The sequence below is a fragment of the Sphaeramia orbicularis genome, chromosome 17 (genome assembly GCF_902148855.1).
Source record: "Sphaeramia orbicularis chromosome 17, fSphaOr1.1, whole genome shotgun sequence".
NCBI lineage: Eukaryota > Metazoa > Chordata > Actinopteri > Kurtiformes > Apogonidae > Sphaeramia > Sphaeramia orbicularis.
In genome coordinates, this window is record NC_043973.1 from 22,276,972 (window position 1) to 22,297,156 (window position 20,185).

The 20,185-nt window shown below is 37.8% G+C and overlaps 1 protein-coding gene across 2 annotated transcripts in view; it reads right to left on the minus strand.

Annotated features, from left to right (window-relative positions):
* Positions 1–20,185, minus strand: part of ephb1 (EPH receptor B1) — a 288,997-nt gene that overhangs the window by 83,009 nt on the left and 185,803 nt on the right. For both annotated transcript variants that reach the window (XM_030161328.1, XM_030161327.1), the window contains exon 6: positions 3,198–3,322. In XM_030161328.1, the coding sequence (XP_030017188.1) occupies positions 3,198–3,322 (125 nt within the window). The remainder of the gene's footprint in view (positions 1–3,197; positions 3,323–20,185) is intronic.

Consider the following 20,185-nt stretch of genomic DNA (forward strand, 5'->3'; position numbering starts at 1 on the left):
TATAGAGGCAATGATACACATCACTCTGACATAAAGCTAAGGAATATGTATTTCTTTCACATTTTGGGTAAATTTTTTTCAATATTTTTTTCTACCATCTACCTAACATTGTGGTACTCCACCATAATAAAGGATAGGGAAATTAATAAAAAAAAGAAAAGAAAAAAAGAAAAAAAAAAGTCCTTTCTAATGAACTGATTCTGAAAAAAAAATGAATAAATAACTTGTTTTAATAAATGAATGCCATTGAGGAACTAATTAAACTTGCTGTGGGTTAAAATTTTGAGCTCTGGTGGTGAAGATTAGAATCTGTAACCTTGAAATAATATCAAATAAATAATATCAAACATAAAAAAGTCATGAAAACATACTGTGCATTTATTTTTTCACCTTCATGAACATTATCACAACACAAGGATGTATAATAAGCTACAATACATGTGAGGGGTGGGGTTTGTTGTGCCTGGCACCACTTGTTTGTTTCTTTTTTTGTACTTTAGTAGCAAAACTATTGGTTCAATTTATACCAAATTGGGTTTATACATTGCCAGGGACCCAGAATAGATGTGTTTACATTTTGGGAAAAGTAGGTCCAAGTTCAATTTTTTTATGATTTTTAAAATGTCTTCCCATTTAATTATAATGGGTGAAAAATGCACAAGAGGTGGAGTTTGTTGTGCTTGACACCACTTGTTTTTGCAGTTTTCAGAAATAGCACTGTTTGGGATATAACATTGTAAAGATTGCCCATAGGTCTTGGATGGATTACGCTAGTACAGTACAACCAATTTATCCTAAGATCATATGTGTAATTACCTTCATAACATATGGTAATGACATATGTTATAATTTTGCCGTGTACTGACGTACTGACCCACAGCGGTCATCATCGCATGCCATATGCTATGGTTTTTATTCCAGGGGACCTATGACATGATCTTGGCCTTTTTTTTTTTTTATTACTCTGCTACTTGTTACTGGTCAAATAAAGGCAAAATTACCTCAGAACTCAGAAAACATAAAATATTCCAGTCACTCACAGAGCTGTTTAACTGTGTAAACAAACAATTAGAGCTGCAAGGAAGATGTTATCGGGCTAATGGTCAAATCTAACAGATATAAAACAAGATAAATTTGTAGAAAAGGAGGAAAAGTAGATTATATTGTAAGATTCTCCAATGATATCAGTCAAAAGAAAGTGTGACAATAGCCTGCTGCTGGAGGACGTGGTATGGTAAATGGGTATAGGAGGCTTCCTGTGAGATGGGAGTACACACAGAGACAGGCCTCTGCTGTGCTAAGGACTCGCTGACTGTGCCAGACACGCTGAGACAATCAACTCCAGAATCATAACAGTGTGACTACTCTCAGATTAATGCAGGCATCGGTGAAATGCATAAAAAGAAGAGAAATAATACAAGGCCATTTATATATAAAAAGCTTTTTTTTATGATTGTATTATGCAGCCTCTAAGACACCGATGGCCCTGAGTAAAGCCGGCAATGTGCAGAGGAGTGTGTGATAGACACAGTGAGAAACATCCAACCATAATTGCCTTTTATGACTAAAAGGCCATCATCACTTTACAGCTAGGCAGAATTTCCGGATTTTATCAGATGGACTTTCATTTCATACATGCATAAAAAGTCCACGTTAGCAAAGAAACTGCCCAAATGGGACTTCTTATTTCTTCATTTCATGCTGCTAAAATTTGGGTCACTGTGACTTTTGTGACTTTCTTCAGATCTTTGGCGCCTAATCGTAATCAGAATAAAAACACATATCAACAGTGACACTTTGGACAGCGATGGCTAGTGGAAGAGAAGTCTATTTAGAGCCTATAAAAAGCATCACCGGGTCCAAAATACACAGTGTGTCAAAAGAAGACCACCGATGTGGAAATCTCATCTCCACAGCCCAGTGTGCCACAAAGCAATCACTCTGACTCACCTTCTGTGTCTTATACTCACGCAGTGGTACATTTTTCAAATAGGTGGAAACACATACTTGGGGATATATGATGGCACATTAAGACAGGTACACCGTGTAGGGTGCAACCCCTGTGTCACCTGAATCATCCCAGTGCAATTAGCAGTCTTGTCCTTGTTAATTCACTAATTTGTGATTATACCGTGCTCATCTATTTGTGTGAGGACACGGTACATAAACATCAATAGGATTAGGTTTCATTGATATTCATGAGCCAATGGGAAGCCGTATAAGTGTTATTTACACGACACTAAGCTGTCTGGCAGATAAGGTTTCTCAGGGCCATGGCAATCGGATTCAATTTCATGACCTGTGCAATGCCAGAGGGGGAAAGGAGTGATTCAGCTATTATTGGATAACTGAGTTTCCAACTGCAAACATCATTTAAAAACATGATTGTTGTTCTCTCTGATAGAAAATGCTAAATGTGACAAGCACTATTCCAAGTTGGGGTTGTGAATATTGATCTGCGAACCTTAGCCAAAATGAGTTTGTGGGAAATAAATAACTCAACAGAAAAAGAAAAAAAAACATTTATAAAACACAATTGATTTTTGTCCTTTATTTATTTAGAAGAACATGGGTGAAGGTGCACCAAGTCCCACTAAAGTCTGAGGTTAAATGACAAAGACTTTGAGAAAAAAAAAAAAAAAACATGCATGGCCAGGCTTGCTATACCAATCGATCAGCTTTAGGATGACAAACAAGGGCCCAAACAAAAAGCCAGAGTCTCCGATCTCTCGGTATCATTATACCCAAAGCCTTGGGAAAAGCCTACAGGTCAATACTGGAGCAGCATAGAAGCTGTGGGGTAGGGCTGGCGACTTAATAAAGCAGAGGTATTGTGTGTGAGCAGACGGGTCGATGTGGCTCCCCCCAGATGCAATGCATTTTCACAGCGGGACAGGTTGCTGCACTGTGCAGAGTGGGCCTGGAGCAGAGGTCAACCTATTCACTTCATCAGCAGCAGAAACCAAAGAACAGTGGGAGAGATGGAGTGAACACAGTGAAAGAACATATTATCAACCCAGGGGACTGTGCTCACAGATATCCGAGAGAGCTGAGATTTGGGGAGGCAGTTTGCTATGCAAGTGCATGTGCACACTGATACAGATGGATGGGAAAAGAAAACCACTGAATATGCAACAGCAAACACAAAATGGTACATTTGTAAATCACCACACACTCATGCACTTATTAAATCTTACCTTCTCATAGTAGCGCAGCTCATAGTCCAGTATGATACCATTGGGCTGCTCAGGTTGGGGCCATGACAGTGTGAAGCTATTCATCGTGGAGCTGATCTGGTGCATGATGGGAACTATTGAGGGAGCTGCAGGGCACAGAAACAAGGATACAACATCAGTAAATTTCTCAATAATTTAGTAATGTGTGAGTTGTAAGAAAGCCTTTCTAGAAACAGGAAAACATAGTTTGCCCTGGAGGTAGAGTAATAGGTATGGCCTCTTTTGTCACTGCTGAGTGTATGGTACAGTAATCACATGACACTACTCTAGATGTTTCATATTATTGTGTAGTACTCAACAGCTTCAAGGCTACAATTTCGATTAAATGGGCAACACAGCTCACTAGTCATTTAATTTCAGGCACATAAAATGAACATGTAGGACTGTGATGGTTCTCTACACTCTTTAAATAAAAAACAATGATTTTATAACCTGCCTTTATCAGCTGTGTATTATTATTAGTAATAATAATAGTGACATAATACACACTACTAAATGCAGGAAAATTGCATATTTGTCATATTTGACAAATAATCTGTGAGGCTGTATCTGTACTTTGAGCTAGAAGTTGATATTCTTAGAGTATCGATACTGACATTGTCACTTTTAGCTGGTGCTGTGGCATGGATGCTCACTATTTGATTTAACTTTTTCTGACTTGCTGGTGGTGCTAAGGGAAAAGTTGGGAGCAAAAGTCATAAGGATTTATCCTTTGGACATGAGTCTCTACCAAATGTAATAGCAATGCATCCAATACCTCTCAAAATATATCAGTAGAATTCACCCTGAGGTCACGGTCATAGTGGAACCAGAGAAAATGTATAAGGCAGACACACTATACCACAGTCTGCTACTGCAATAACAATCTCAGTGACATGTACACAAAATCATGCGTTATCATCACGGTATATCAGACACACAATTAACTGAATCTGCACAAGATTCAAGTTTCAACAGTACAACTACCACTCCGATCAGCACCCAGGTGCCAGCAGAGTCAGGCCAGTTGGAGCTACACTCAGCCATATTCTGCTGTTAGAGACCAAATATGAGCCCGCTCTGATTTGGATATGATTTAAAGGTGTGGACTTGGGCCCAGTATCAGCTCCAGTTAGCGGGAATCAGGATACCCTTTTCGCCAGGATAGTCATCCACAAATCTGGCACGTGTTCGGCAACCAATTGTTTTGGATTGACTCCACTGTTATTTTGGCTACCTTGGCAGACTACAGAGGAACACAGTGTGACATTCTTGGAGTGTACAGGACACAGTAAATAACAATGTATCAGGGACATTTTTATGTTATTATCTTATACATACCGACGAAGTACAACATTTACATTTTCACACTGTCCTCACTGTAGTCCTTTATGTTCTGCTTCCCCATTGATAAAAGGGTTGATGTAATAGTGATTCATTATGCTATTATATTTGCATAATTTAAATATGAAAGAAATACATTTTTGATCAGAATGTGTAAAACATAAACACTGTATTTACCAATGTGCATTTCTTTCATGTATTGATGTGTGTAGCCTAACCGGGCTGTTGTGTGTTGTGTTTTGCAACTATGAATGTACTTAAAGGACTAATATTTTGCTGTTTTTAAATGGAATTATGCATTTTAAAACATTTCCCTGTGCTCTACATAAAATGTAAATGCTATGCTTGGGTCTGAATTCTTTATTAATTCAACTCCACAGGTCCATCTTCAACCCTATTTCTGAGTAATGACACCAGAAAGGTCATTTTGAGCGCTGGCCCTTTAAATGCAAATGAGCCACTTCATGCCCCGCCCCCTCCAGGTTGTTGACTGTGCTTTTCGGTCCCGTTCAACCACTTGTGTTTGTTAACCCTTAAGGGTCTGAGCCTATTTTGGCCATTTTTGAGTATTTTTGATTTTGTCTTTATATACTATATAAAGAAATGTTTACTATACCCATGTTTGGTATCCTTTTTTTTCAGCACAACTTCATCTATGTCATATGCCTATTATTTTTTCACTTTAACTTATTATATCAACATAAAAGACCAAAAAACACACACAAAATTTAAAAAACGATTTGAAAAATGTATATAATTTATTGCATAAATAACACAAAGATGCTTAACGAACCTTTTGAAAGACTTTAAAAGTGAATATTGGTTTAAAATATTAGGCAAATAAAATCAAAATTGTAATAAATTAAAACTATACTCAAATATTTGACATAAAAGCATATCTTTACATTGGCATTTTCTCTGGTTTTCTGGACTACAACTGCTGCTGCTGACAAACAATTATAAGAAATGTTCGTCGGAAGTCTTGACCTTATATGTGCAAATGTCATGATGTAACTAGTTATGGACGTAACAAATTAAGAACGGGTTGTAGAAATCCATTCGGTTTTTGCCACAATGAATATAAAGATAGCTTTGCAGCACCTGGAGGGTTCAAATTCAAACTTTTGGAACTATTACGGTCCCTAAATACATAAATAAATGTACCAAAGACTAATAAAAGTGACCCATTTAAATCAGCGTGTAAGTTCTCCACACATACACAAATTCACACACTTTGTCGGTAATTTTGATTTTGACTTTGAAAAACAGTAAGATTCATTGTGATGTTACAGTGAGGTGAAAAGTATACTGACAGTCAATAGAAACTTTGAGGTAGAAATGTATGCATATTTCTACTTGTAGGGGGGTTGTAATTATTTATTGCGGATTTATTGATGACTTAGTGCTCGGGTAGTTGAGATGATGATGAGTTGTCATGTTGTCACGGTTCATTGCACATGGGTTGGTCTCTTTGCAAAAGTGGACCAAACACACATTGAGCACCACTCAGTGGGTATCTGCACAATTTGAGGATTGGTTTTGAAGGCCTATATAAAGGCCCACAAAAGGCCATCATTGTTAGTCCAGTGAACGGCATCATGCCACGTCTATCATGTGAACAACGTCTCCGGACACTGGGTATGGTGGAGGCCGGTTTGAGCTACAGTGATATAGCCAGGCCTATGGATGGGCTGTTCCAAACCCACCTGGTTGAACGCCACAACGCCACAGGCTCTGTTGACGATCGACCACGTCCAGGCCATACCCGGTACTGACTGTTGTGACTTTGTGTTTGGCAGGTGCCATTTTCTTTTGTTAAGTTTTTTGTTTTGAAAAGATTCTTGAAACTTTAGATTTTTGTTTCTGTATGCCAATATCCTAAACAAATGATTCATATGAAAAAAAGGGCGACACGGTGGTGCAGTGGTTAGCACTCGTGCCTCGCAGCAAGAAGATCCTGGGTTCGATTCCAACACCAGTTGACGGGGGGTGGGACCTTTCTGTGTGGAGTTTGCATGTTCTCCCCGTGTCTGCGTGGGTTCTCTCCGGGTACTCCGGCTTCCTCCCACCATCCAAAGACATGCACTAATAGGTTAATTGGTTAATCTAAATTGCCCATAGGTGTGAATGTGAGAGTGATTGTTTGTCTCTATATGTTCAGCCCTGCGATGAACTGGCGACTTGTCCAGGGTGTACCCCGCCTTTGCCCCTGTGTAGCTGGGATAGGCTCCAAGGGACCCCCGTGACCCTAGTGAGGATAAAGCAGGTTCAGAAAATGAATGAATAAATGAATGAAAAAAATTCCAGTTTAGGGTTTCAAAATAAAAACTAGAAGCACTCTGAGAGCGCAGACCTCCGCCAAGGCTGATCAGTGGCCCCCCCCGTGGGCCCCCCCACGCCAAGGAGGTTATGTTTTTGCCAGGATTTGTTTGTCTGTCTGTTTGTTTGTTTGTCTGTCCGTTAGTGTGCAACATAACTCAAAAAGTTATGGACAGATTTTGATTAAATTTTCTGATCTGTGCCCCCCCCGTGGGCCCCCCCACCCCCGATCACCACCAAAATTTAATCATTTCTTCCTTATCCCATTTCCAATAAACCCTGAAAATTTCATCAAAATCTGTCCATAACTTTTTGAGTTATGTTGCACACTAACGGACAGACAAACAGACAGACAGACAAACAAACCCTGGCAAAAACATAACCTCCTTGGCGGAGGTAATTATGTCGAAAAATATGGTCTCAAAATTTTCATTGACTGTGAGTTTATGTTTTCTATCTGTGTAACCCGAGTTCTTATGATACAAGTCAAGAATTCATTGATTTTAGTTCAACGTCATGGTCAATGTTGACAAGACAAATGCTGGCAAGCAATAAAACAAGCACACGGCTCGGAAACCTGGGACAAAGTAAGGAAACTACTCTTGTGAGCACATTCTCGATCCAACACGAAACATACCGAAGAACCCAGCTGTGTAGAAACACAGTGTTTTTCCTAGTGTGAAAACCTTTTAAATCAAATTTGATAGCATTGTTTTGTTCATTTTGGCCCAGCTGCACTGTCTATTCCATCCTTCGGCCTCAGTACACCTGAATGCACCCATGAGCTGTCAATTAACCCAAACACTCAACAATTTCCTGCTTGTTCCATCATTTTTTTTTTTTTTCCCTTGCCGTCATCCCTCCATCATACCTGTTCCTGCTCAGAGATTGTGCTACTGGACAGGAGGAAGACATCATCTGTAATAAAACTCCTGTGTGGGCGGCTGTGTGTGTGTGAGAGGTTAAAATACATCCGTTTATTTATAACATTTTAGACGATTTCATCAGTGAACAGGACTGTTTTTTACAGTATTTATTTTTCTTATCTTCCTTCTATAATTTAAATGATCTCAACAGATGCCATATGCCATTGTCTGTCTATTTGCCATCTTAACGTCACACATTTTCTCACTTTTCACATTTAAAAATTTCACGCGTATCTTGTCACTGCTGACAGTAGCGTCAAAGTAGTTCTTTGAAGGAAAAGTAAATTTCACTGATGCTTAAGTTCACCTTATCTGCATCTATTTGTTATGTTAATGTGCGTAATCTAGGGCAAGCTGACAAGTTTCCAAATGCCACAGACAGTGTCGGCATAAGATTCTGAGACCTGAGAGTTTGTGTTCTGTATAAATAGTTTATAGGAGGAGCTTCTATAAATATAGGACATGAACAACAAGTCCTACAACTTTAACAACCAAAATATGTTATTTGTCTATACTTCTTTTTTTTTTTTTTTTTTTTTTAATAAGTGATAGAGTTAACAAGACATAGTGGACAGAAAAAAAAAACAACAAATAAAGAAAAGAAAAATCAGGCAAATAAACAAACAAACAACAACAAAATAATGACAAACAACAACAATGACAACAATATATTACAATGAAAAAGATAATAAACGTAAAGAGCAACTAAACAATATAGACTGATTAGGGGCGATAATGAAAAGGGGATGGGGGAGTGAAGGAAAGGGGGAAAGGGGGGGGGTGAGGGGGAAAATAATTATTATTATAATAATGATAATAACAATGACACAACAACATATAGCAGTGTTTTTCAACCTTGGGGTAGCCTGAAATTTCTAGAAATTGATAAAAAAAAAAAAAAGTACTAATACAAAATATATGGTGGGTTGACAGAGACAATCCCAATCTATAACAGACATGACAAACTGTGAAGCTGAAACTGAAGCACTGTGGTACTGTTTATCTGTCAAATCTTCATTGTGGTCGGTTTCAGATGCTGCAGCTCTTTCATAATTCATAGTTTGAGTTATTGTTTGTTCAGTATTAATTGTCAGCCTTGTAAATACAAGCTGGACTGACTGTACATATCCTGACCAAGGAAAATAAAATTCTCATTTTGTGCAGTAATCTACACCTGGCTTTTCTGCCTCCGTCCATAATAATATACATTATATAGACTAAATGTTGTCTAAAATTAACTGTTTTTTTTGCAACATAGTATAGGAAACTATTACATGATCAAAAACAAATTCATTTTACCAAAAAAAAAAAGTCTCAGTTTTGAATGTCTGGGGTCACCAGAAATTTGTGGTGTTAAAATGGGGTCATGGGCCAAAAAAGGTTGGGAACCACTGCTCTAATTATTAAACTGTACTGTTATTATAAATTACTATGGTCTTACTGCTTTAAAATCTGTATATATAATGCCATGAATCTGAGGTTGCTTCTCTGCATGCCATTCAAGAATGATATCTAGACTCTCTTTGATCACGTTTATTTATTTGTGATACCTTCTGTATTTTTTTTCTTTCAGCATGTCCACCAGACACCTTCAAGTCCAGACCATTTATTTGCAACATAGTATAGCAAAATATTACATGATCAAAAACAAATTAATTTTAGCAAAAAAAAAAAAAGTCTCTGTTTTGAATGTCTGGGGTCGCCAGAAATTTGTGATGTTAAAATGAGGTCACGAGCCAAAAAAGTTTGGGAACCACTGATATGTATTAATAATACTAATAGTCTGATTTGCTAATATTGTTGTGGCGGTGGTAGCAGCGGAGGAATCCACAATAACAGCAAAAATGAGTTAACCCTCCGGTATCCCGTCCAGCAAGGCCCTTACTAAACACAAAGTGTGCCTTTTTGGCACACTTGTGGAATAATGTCAAAAAATTTTTCATACAGTTTGTTTTTAATTCTCTTACACTTTTTTTCTATTTCATCAACTTGAGCCGTAAATAAAAATACCAAATACTCAATAATTGTCACATTTTTTAACCCTTTAAATGCCATGTTTGTAATGTAAACAAACCTTCTTTTTTTTGGATGGAAATAACACAAAAAATTATTTTTTTTCAATATACTACATAAAAAGTGGATCACATATGATTTGATTTTTTCATCCTGGCATATGTCAATGATTAACTCCAACATTGGTTAATTTGCATTATTATTTTTTGCGCCAGGTCAAATGTTCAAAAATACTAGCATCTGTCACCAAGTGTGCCAAAAATGCACACCTATAAATCAAACTATTAAATATTATATATTGATTTATTTTTCTGCTCTAATTTGATTTTATTTTTGTAAATCAAGGTCAGCCCTAATCATACAGGGTGGGGAAGCAAAATTTACAATATTTTGAGGCAGGGATTGAAAGACAGTGTATGACCAATTAGTTTATTGAAAGTCCTGAGAATTTATTTGCCACAAGAAAATTTACATAATAGAAAATGTTTTTATTCTATGTGTCCTCCTCCTCAAATATTCGGGTGACAACTTCTCCCATTCTTCTTTAATAATATCTTCCAGACTTTCTCGTAATAGTTTTGCTCATAGTCATTCTCTTCTTTACATTATAAACAGTCTTTATGGACACTCCAACTACTTTTGAAATCTTCTTTGGTGTGACGAGTGCATTCAGCAAATCACACACTCTTTGACGTTTGCTTTCCTGATTACTCATATGGGCAAAAGTTTCTGAAAAGGTATGGATAATAGTGTTAGGTATGATTATGACATCGATATATGTTTGGTTTCAAAACAACTGACGTAGTGCCTGCTGAGAAAAAACAACTAAATGTTCATTGTAAATTTTGCTTCCCCACCCTGTACATATCAGATGAAAGAAATAGTGCGTTTTAGGCACACTTGGGAGACAGATGCTAGTCTTGTAATTTTCTTTTGTTTACAATGTGCAAATTTTAGTTGGTGGCCAGAATTTTAAAGATCACGCAAAAATGAACAACTTTTGAATTCTGACCTTATTTAAATTGTGAAAAATAATATGAAGTTTTTTAAAACGAAGTGCAAAGTGTGCGTAAAAGGCACACCTGGATACCGGAAGGTTAAATAATTAAATATTTATAATAATTTATATCAATTCCTATCAGTTTGAGTTTATATTCATTGATTTAAATTAATATATCTATGGGGGGGTGGATCCAAGCACGCAGAGCCCAAGGAGGGGAGCACACTATCAACCCCTCCCACACACACACACACACGACCTCCAGCATCCTCAACAACACAGCCACATCCACAGCTCAGGGACCAGACCAGCCTTTGTGTATACTTCCTCATCTGTGTGGATGTCACTGTTTGAGGGATACAAATGCACTCAAAAACCCTTTATTCTCAGGTCTAAATTGCCTTAAATCTGAAATATTCTGAATAAAATGATGGACTACAGGAGGCAGGCTCACAGTATTTTAAAGCTCCAATTTAAGCTTATATTTTCTCACTTAGTTGTTGTGAGTTATGTCCCTCAGGAACACACTTTTTTTTCTGTACAGCTTTGTTTATTGCACTCTTGTCGGTTTTATCTCTGTTTTCCTACCTGCAGCTGTTGAAAATGGGTAGAAAATATGTGCTTCTCACTAAACTTCAGTAATCATGACTTAGCAGCATTTTTATAAAAGACGCTGATAACTTTTTTTTTGTGTGTGTGTGTGTTTTGTTTTAGATTATTCGGTCAGCGCTTAGAATCAAACCTGATCAAATCAAATCCATGCAGATCTGACGATGTAGTTTTACTTCATCAAGTTAAACGCGTATTAAATTACATCTAATGATTTTTTTCGCCAACTTTTTTTTAACAGAACACCGCATTCGCATGATTTTTTAAGGAGATCTAGTACGATTACATCAAAAGATAGAGACAGAAACTTATCTACGAAACCTGTATATAAAATATTAAATAAAATTGCTGAGCCTCTGTATAACGTCAGTGCTTTAATAACATCAGCCACCGTATAATCACATGCTTCTCCAAGGTGTTAGGATAAACTCCAATTAAAAGTTAAAAGATGAATCCCACCAAACCTACTCATCAAACCAATTTGTGAACACACAAGCAAGTTTGATTAAAAACGGATACCGCCGCTGCTCATATTAAGTTCAAAGCCTGTGTTTGTATACAGTGCTGCAAAGGAATCTCCACCCCCATGTCTGCAGGCATAAATACAACCTCACACAGGTCCATGCTCTGCATTTTGTGCCTATCAGCCTCTTGGCTCTCAGCCTGTTCGCTGCTGAGGCATAGTTGTCGCTCCACCTGGTCTCTGCTCACCATCTTTTGGAATAAGTCTTCTCCTCAAATGTCAGCAAATGCCTCCCCCTCTCTCTCTCTCTCTCTCTCTCTCTCTCTCTAGTCACATTCCTCTTAATGTACTTCACACTTACATATCCTCTCTACCGGCACAGAAATTCGGCAAAAACAAACCAACCTCTCACCCTAATAGAGAAACTAATTCATGGTTTGAGTGTCAAATAATGGTCTGAAAAATAAATGCAAACAAAATGAGCAGGGTTTGTTTATCCTGTCAGTGTGAACGGATTCTGTTTCGTCTGCCTCCCTTGGCTCTCACCTCCAGTCCTCCCTCCCTCTCTCTCTCTCTCTCTCTCTCTCTCTCTCTCTCTCTCTCTCTCGCTCTCTCATACCCCAGACAGAGAGTGTGAGGGCTAAGCTTCACCTCGGTGCACTTCAGCCTTTCTGCCTCTCAGGCTGGTTCACGCTCCACTGACCAGGGCTAGGGCTGCCTGGGCCGCATTATCAATTACCGGCCACAGGCACACACTGTTCCTGACAGACCCAAGGGAGGGGCACTCCACACTGAAATTCCTGCAGTGGAAAAAGGGGTTGAGAGGGAAGGGTATTTCCACAGCCTCAGCACCCGAGACCTCGTCCCAAATTAAGTTGTGCATTCGTGCACTTAGAGTAAAAAACATGCTTTTAGGGTGTTTAAATTATACCCTGGTTTCAGATCTCTGAAATGTCATCTACAGCCTTTATTTTTCTGTGACCATACATAAAGATATACTGTGTAACCACTGGAATATTATATTTTTCATTTTCATTTTATTTATTTATTTAGACAGGGACAATGCACACGACCTGATCACAATCAAGGTGTACAAGTATGTTTGCATCAGTTATTAATCAGTATTGCAAAAAGATACTCCCAAAACCATTCCCAAAACATTTCTTTGGCCATCGTATAACTAGATCTTGAAATCCTCCAAATTTGAAGAAATTCAGATACAAACTGATAAAATGGTGACCCAATGAGCGTGAAAACATGCACAATTTTATTGTTATAAGAGAGCAAAATTATTGTACATAATGTTTTGCAACACGATAAATAATTACTACTCAACTCCTGTGTCTTTTTTATTACAAAATACACACATCACATTGGTTTTCATTTATTGATCATTTTTGTTGAACAGCTGTTTGATTATCAATTCTTATTTTCAGTATTAAGACAATCCACCATTTTGTTCTGAAAACCCTTCTTTTACAGCCCTTTAATTGTACTAATAGAATGGGAACCTGTTATTTAAGTATTATTATGACTAAATACGCACAGCTAGACAGATTTTGGTACGCTCCCTGGCTGCAGAAAATTTGATAACAATGTGACAAACGGATGTTTATGTCGAACCGCATGTTTTTAATAGCACGTTGTTCACCAAAATTCATGTAGTGTCTGTACACCAATATACTTCCATCAGTAATATGGCGTATATGCCTTATAGATATGTTGTTATAACTTGTTCACAAATGTTTATTTCCTCCTGTACCAGGAAGACTTAGTTACAGATCTAACACAGATGCGACCATGTGGTAAGCCAGATTTCCATTCCAATCTTGTAGAGTCCGTACACCAAGTAGTGTCCATACACCATATTCAAAATATGTGGGTCTAATTTTATTGTTTCTGTCAATATATGGAATTTTTCAGCACGCATGTTTTGGACACGACATCTATACAATAAACAAAGCATGATTATCCTGAGTGCTGAAACATTTGTATATCTTTGTAGGCATTAAATATGGAGGCTGTTAGGCTGTGGTGTCCGTACACCCAATAATTTCTGATTTGACAGGGGTGCAAGCCTGTGAAATTTTTAGTAGACACCATAATACAAAAATATTTTGGACTTTAAAAGAGAAATATCAGACAAATTAAATGGCCAGTCTGATTTTTTTGATAGAGCATTATTATTAAGCGACTAATAATTTCATATGAAAGTAAAAGCTTATATGCAGCGTATCAGACTAGTAACAGTGTAACCAAACTGTTACCACAAGACACAAAAGATGGAGTTATTTCTGTTATAACTTGCTATATTTACACTAATTACATGCTGTGAGAAAATAAATTGTGAAAAAAAAAAAAAACTGCCAATGGTCATTATTATTTTAAGAGGATTAGTTGGAAGGCAACAAGTAACAAGTTGCAGCTCAAAAATGAGTTGAAAACAAAATCTTCTGCTATTGATGGTCAAGTCACAGTTTTATTTCGATCTTTTTTTATGGATTTTCCCTCCATCCTGATAAAAGGTCAAGGAAAAACTGGGTCTTCATCATGTTTTGAGCTCAAAATCTCTACAGGAAGTCCTACCGCACATTCAGACTGCCTCCTGGCTTCAGTCTACAGCGCTGCGTGAAAGCCTCGTCCATTCATCCATTCATTCATTCATTCATTGGCATTCCCCAGTGGACGGGCAGTGACTGTGTTACGGACAGAAAAAGCTGGCGAGAGAGTAACGTGCACGCATGTGTCCGAGTGTGAAGAGCCTGTCAGAGACAATGTGTCGTGGCTGTATGAGGGTGAGGTTCAGCCCAATGAAGCACCGCCGTCCCCTCCAACTGCGTCCCCCCACTGTCACCCTGGGACGATGATGCTGACAGTGATTGGTGACTGTGTCCTGCACTCCACTCTCCTCCCTCCATCCCTCCCATCCCTTGCTCCTGTGCTCCACTTTTATCTGGACCCACTTGCTGCCCCTGGCTTTTAATGCAGAGCTTGGCTCACCATTAATCAAAGTCAAAGCCTCCCTGTGTCTGGATGAGACAGAAAGAGCGAAGGGGGAAAGGAAAAAGGGGAGACAGAGAAAGACAAAGACAGAAAGAAGAAAGAAAATGATGAAAAAAAATGAAGTGCTTCTTTGCCATTGTATGATCGTTCTCATGTCGAATACAGATGGGTTGGAGAATGATTTTGCAGGTTTGGCACAGACCTGAGCCCTGTTTTCATTCTTTTTGACTTTGGTGCACGGCTCATATGGTGCGGTGAGGGGTTTGGCTATCAAATCTGTTGTTTTTTTTATATTGAAAACAAGTCATTACTTGTTCAGCGTTGTTAGAAACTGATGCGGTGGCTCAAATATCCACACTTTCAGCGTCTTGTCAACCTCCCAAAGCAATGGATCTGAAGTTTTACTGAATGCAAATTAATTTTTTTTTTTTTTTTTAGACCTTCTATTACTGATGACTGCCAGTCTTTCCAACTTTAATCTAAAATTGTGTCGTCTCCAAGCCCAAGACAAATGAACAGTGATGACAGACTTGAGGAAACGCTTTCCCAAATCACAGAAGACATTTTCCAACAATTTCAACTATATAACTAATTAAGTTGAAAAATCATGTAAAATCATGGGATACACTATAAATAATAAGAGAAAATTACCCTACATGTACAAACCACATTTCCAGTTGGGAAAGAAGCTCATTTACCACTGGCTTGGGTTTTTATTACACCTTTCAATCATTTTTGTTACATTTTGGCACCTGCTATTTCTTGTTATTTAAAAGATTTTAGCTTTCCAACAGTTCATCTCTATATCACCTCTATTTGTGCATTTAAAGCGATGTATAAATCCACTATAATAACAAAATATAGAACATTATAGAAGTACGCACAAAATAAGATATTATTGTAGTTAATTATATGATGATTGTATTATGTGATGACCATGATATATTACTTGATCGACTGGAAAATTGGGTGGAATTATCTGGCACAGTTCTTGATTGGTTTGCATCCTACTTAAAGGGCAGGGATTATTTTGTGTCAATAGGTAACTTTAAATCTGAGCAGACCAAAATTAGATGTGGAGTCCCCCAAGGCTCCATCCTGGGGCCCCTTCTGTTCAACATCGACATGCTTCCACTGGCTCAGATCATAGAAAAAAACAAAATAGATTACCATAACTATGCAGATGACACACAGCTCTACATTTCAATGTCCCCAGGTGACCATAGCCCCATACCAGCACTGGGTAAATGCATGGAGCAAATATCTGAATGGATGGGCCATAACTTTCTTCAGTTAAACACAGAAAAAACTGAGGTGGTCGTTTTTGGACCCAAGGAGGAGCGTCTTAAAATCAGCATGCAGCTCCAGTCACTTCAGTTAAAAACCTCAGACCAGGCCAGGAATTTGGGTGTTGTCATGGATGCAGACCAGAATTTTAAAAACCACATACAAACAATTACAAAGTCAGCTTACTATCACCTCAAGAACATTTCTAGGATTAAAGGACTGATGTCGCAGCAGGACCTTGAAAAACTTGTCCATGCATTTATCTTTAGTGGAGTTGACTACTGTAACAGTATCTTCTCTGGTCTGCCTAAAAAGTCTGTTCGACGACTGCAGCTGATCCAGAATGCTGCTGCTCGAGTCCTCACTAAGACCAAAAGAGTGGACCACATCAGTCCAGTTCTGAGGTCTCTACACTGGCTCCCTGTCTCTCAGAGAATAGACTTCAAAATTATCTTACTAGCATATAAAGCACTGAATGGTTTAGGCCCAAAATACATCAGAGACCTTCTAGTCCAGTATGAACCATCCAGACCACTCAGGTCATCTGGTGCAGGTCTACTCTGTGTTCCCAAAGTCAGAACTAAACATGGAGAATCAGCGTTCAGTTTCTATGCTCCATATATCTGGAACAAACTATCAGAAAATATCAGGTCTGCTGAGAGTCTGAGTTCTTTTAAGTCCAGGTTAAAGACTCACCTGTTCACTGCTGCCTTTAACTAAAAGGCTTTTGATTTTTTAAATTTTATATTCTCTTTGAAACTCTGCACTGCAACTCTTACTTTAATATGTGTTTTTATTTTTATTTTATTTTATTCTATTTTATTTTTTTTATTTTATGTGTTGTTTTTCTGTTTTTAATCACCTTTTACATGTTTTTTTTAAAATGTTTTAAATGTGTTTCTTTTTGTTTCTTTTATTTCAATGTCCTGTGTGAAGCACCTTGAATTGCCTTGTTGCTGAAATGTGCTATACAAATAAACTTGCCTTGCCTTAATTGGTTATCATGATAAGAAGATACTATCATATTTATTGATCATTGTATTTGGAGTAAATATTTAAAGTGCATATAAATATTATAGTTTATATTAAAAGGGTTGATTATGCAAATCTGATTGTGTGAGGTGACTAAAAAAGTGTATATGAATGGTTTGTATGGATGTTTTGTGTTATTGTAAAAAATATACAGAGGAAAATGTGTGATACTTCTTCCAACTCCTTTTCGAGCTCAGAAAAATTGTATTTATTTTTTTTTTTTTGACCATGTTGTATGATTCTTTGTTATCTGATGATTCTATGTGCTCGAAATAAACTACTACAACTACTACTATTTTTGAGTTTGTTGCCGATATGAAAATCTGAATCTGAATTTGTTTATACTTTGTTTTTGCAGTGTAATTTACACACTGTTTCCCACAAAGTTAGATTCATTTTGTTTTCAGAGTCTCTTTTCATTCCTATTTATACACATCAGTAATCACTGAGCAAAGTTGTTGTGCACTCACATGTCACTAGTTCATCGCAGGGGTGTCGTATAAAAGACACGCCACCATTAGAGTGACCGATGAGCCTATTAAAGTGTATGTTTTTAGACTGATTGAAGCCCGAGTGCCTTCTTGTTGTGCAGCAACAGCGGTAACCATCATGCCACTGTGCAGCTCTTAGTATTCATAGTGTAGTGCACAGGTGTCAAACTTAAGGCCTGCGGGATGAATTTGTGAAATTCAAAATGTACACTGAAGATATTAAGAATCAAGGATGTCAAAATCGTTTTAGTTCAGGTTCCATATACAGACCAATTTAATCTAAAGTGGATCAGACCAGTAAAATACTATCATAATAGTCTAGAAATAATGACAATTCCAAATATTTCTCTTTGTTTTAGTTTTAAAAAGGTAAATTACATGAAAATATCTACATTTAGAAACTATGCTTTCACAAAAAAATGTGAATAATCTGAACAAATATGAACAACGAGAAGAGAAGTCAGTGCAATTTGACCAATATTCTGCTTGTTACTAAATGTTTTGTGTATTTGTAAAGCAAGGCAAGGCAAGTTTATTTATATAGCACATTTTTAGCAACACAAGACATTGAAATACAACGACAGGGAAAAAGAAACACATTTAAACATTATAAAAGGAACATGTAAAAGGTGATTAAAAACAGCAAGTAAGAAAACAACACATAAAATCCAAAAATATGAAAACACACACATATTAATGTAAGAGTTGCAGTGCAGAGTTTCAAAAGAGGATATAAAATTTAAAAAAGTAAAAAGCCTTTTAGTTAAAGGCAGCAGTGAACAGGTGAGTCTTTAACCTGGACTTAAAAGAACTCAGACTCTCAGCAGACCTGATATTTTCTGGTAGTTTGTTCCACATATACAGACAATAGAAACTGAACGCTGATTCTCCATGACTGTTGGAACACAGAGCAGACCTGCACCAGATGACCTGAGTGGTCTGGATGGTTCATACTGGACTAGAAGGTCTGTGATGTATTTTGGGCCTAAACCATTCAGTGCTTTATACGCTAGCAAGAGAATTTTAAGGTCTATTCTCCGAGAGACAAGGAGCCAGTGTAGAGACCTCAGAACTAGACTGATGTGGTCCACTCTTTTGGTCTTAGTGAGGACTGGAGCAGCAGCATTCTGGATCAGCTGCAGTTGTCTGATTGACTTTTTAGGCAGACCAGAGAAGATACTGTTACAGTAGTCAACTCGACTAAACATAAATGCATGGATAAGTTTTTTAAAGTCCTGCTGCAACATCAGTCCTTTCATCCTAGAAATATTCTTGAGGTGATAGTAAGCTGACTTTGTAATTGTTTGTAGATCCACTGTGATCTGTAAGTTGTAATTTACATGTGGAAATGATAACCAGAGGCATAATACTGTTAAAATTGCACCTCTTAAGACATTTAAGGTTGTTCATGTTATTCACAGTGAAACTTTGTAGACACAAACATAATCATAATGTAATTTTTCTTTTTTCCTCTGGTATGACTTTACTGGTCTGGCCCACTTCAGGTCATATTGGGAATGAATGCGGCCCCTGAACGAAAATGAGTTTGACCCCCCTGGTGTAGCTTTGGAAATGGCGTTTGTAGCTCCTACAAAGTATTCCATATATCTGTTTTATGTGGTTGTCTCAAAAGGAAAAAAAAAAAAAAGTTTTCAAATGTGCTACTTTTTCCTTTATTCGCTTTGGCCTCTTCTTCATTGTGTGTCCTGAGAGATTTCCTGAGATTGCGGCCATGAGGACAAATCTGTTCTTAGAGTTTCCATAGGTTTCAGATCTTAATTCCCAACTGAATGTCCCTGATCTGCATCACTTACTTCTAGTGAAATGACTGGGCTGAGGGTTGCAGTATAATTGGTCAGTATGGGCTCATTCACCCACTTTGTGTACACGAAAAAACACAGACATGTACAAATACTTCCAACACCACATGCAGGATACGGCACAAGCAACGTTCCCCCACTGTGTTGCACTTGCAGTTTGTGTTTTAGGACGCTGGCACATCATTGAACCATGCAGCCTCCTAATAGGGGTTCAGTGTCTCAGATGACGAGAGCGGCCTATAGTCATGTGCTGTTTCTCTGTCAAGGGCATAGCTTTGACTACAACCCTCCCTATTAGCAAGGGCTCAGAGGGCCAAGCCAGCCATGACTACATAGTAATGGGCCTCTCTCAAACATCATAAAGAGGGATCAGTTCAGCACCACGGATTTCTGTCAAGGAACCATGGTTGGAATTATTTTCAAAATCACATTATACATGGAGGATTCTGAATGTAACTCACTGTGAGGAAAAAAAAAAAAAGAATCCGTACCGTTTGAGAATACTCCCACATAGACAAACACACATACAAGGATTCGACCATCGCTTAATATACTGTATAAAGACATCAAAATTGACAAGGGGCTCAGTAGCATTCAAGCCCACATTTTTATTTTTTTGCCTGCAGCTAATACCTCACTTTCTGGGTCCAGGGACAGGATCCA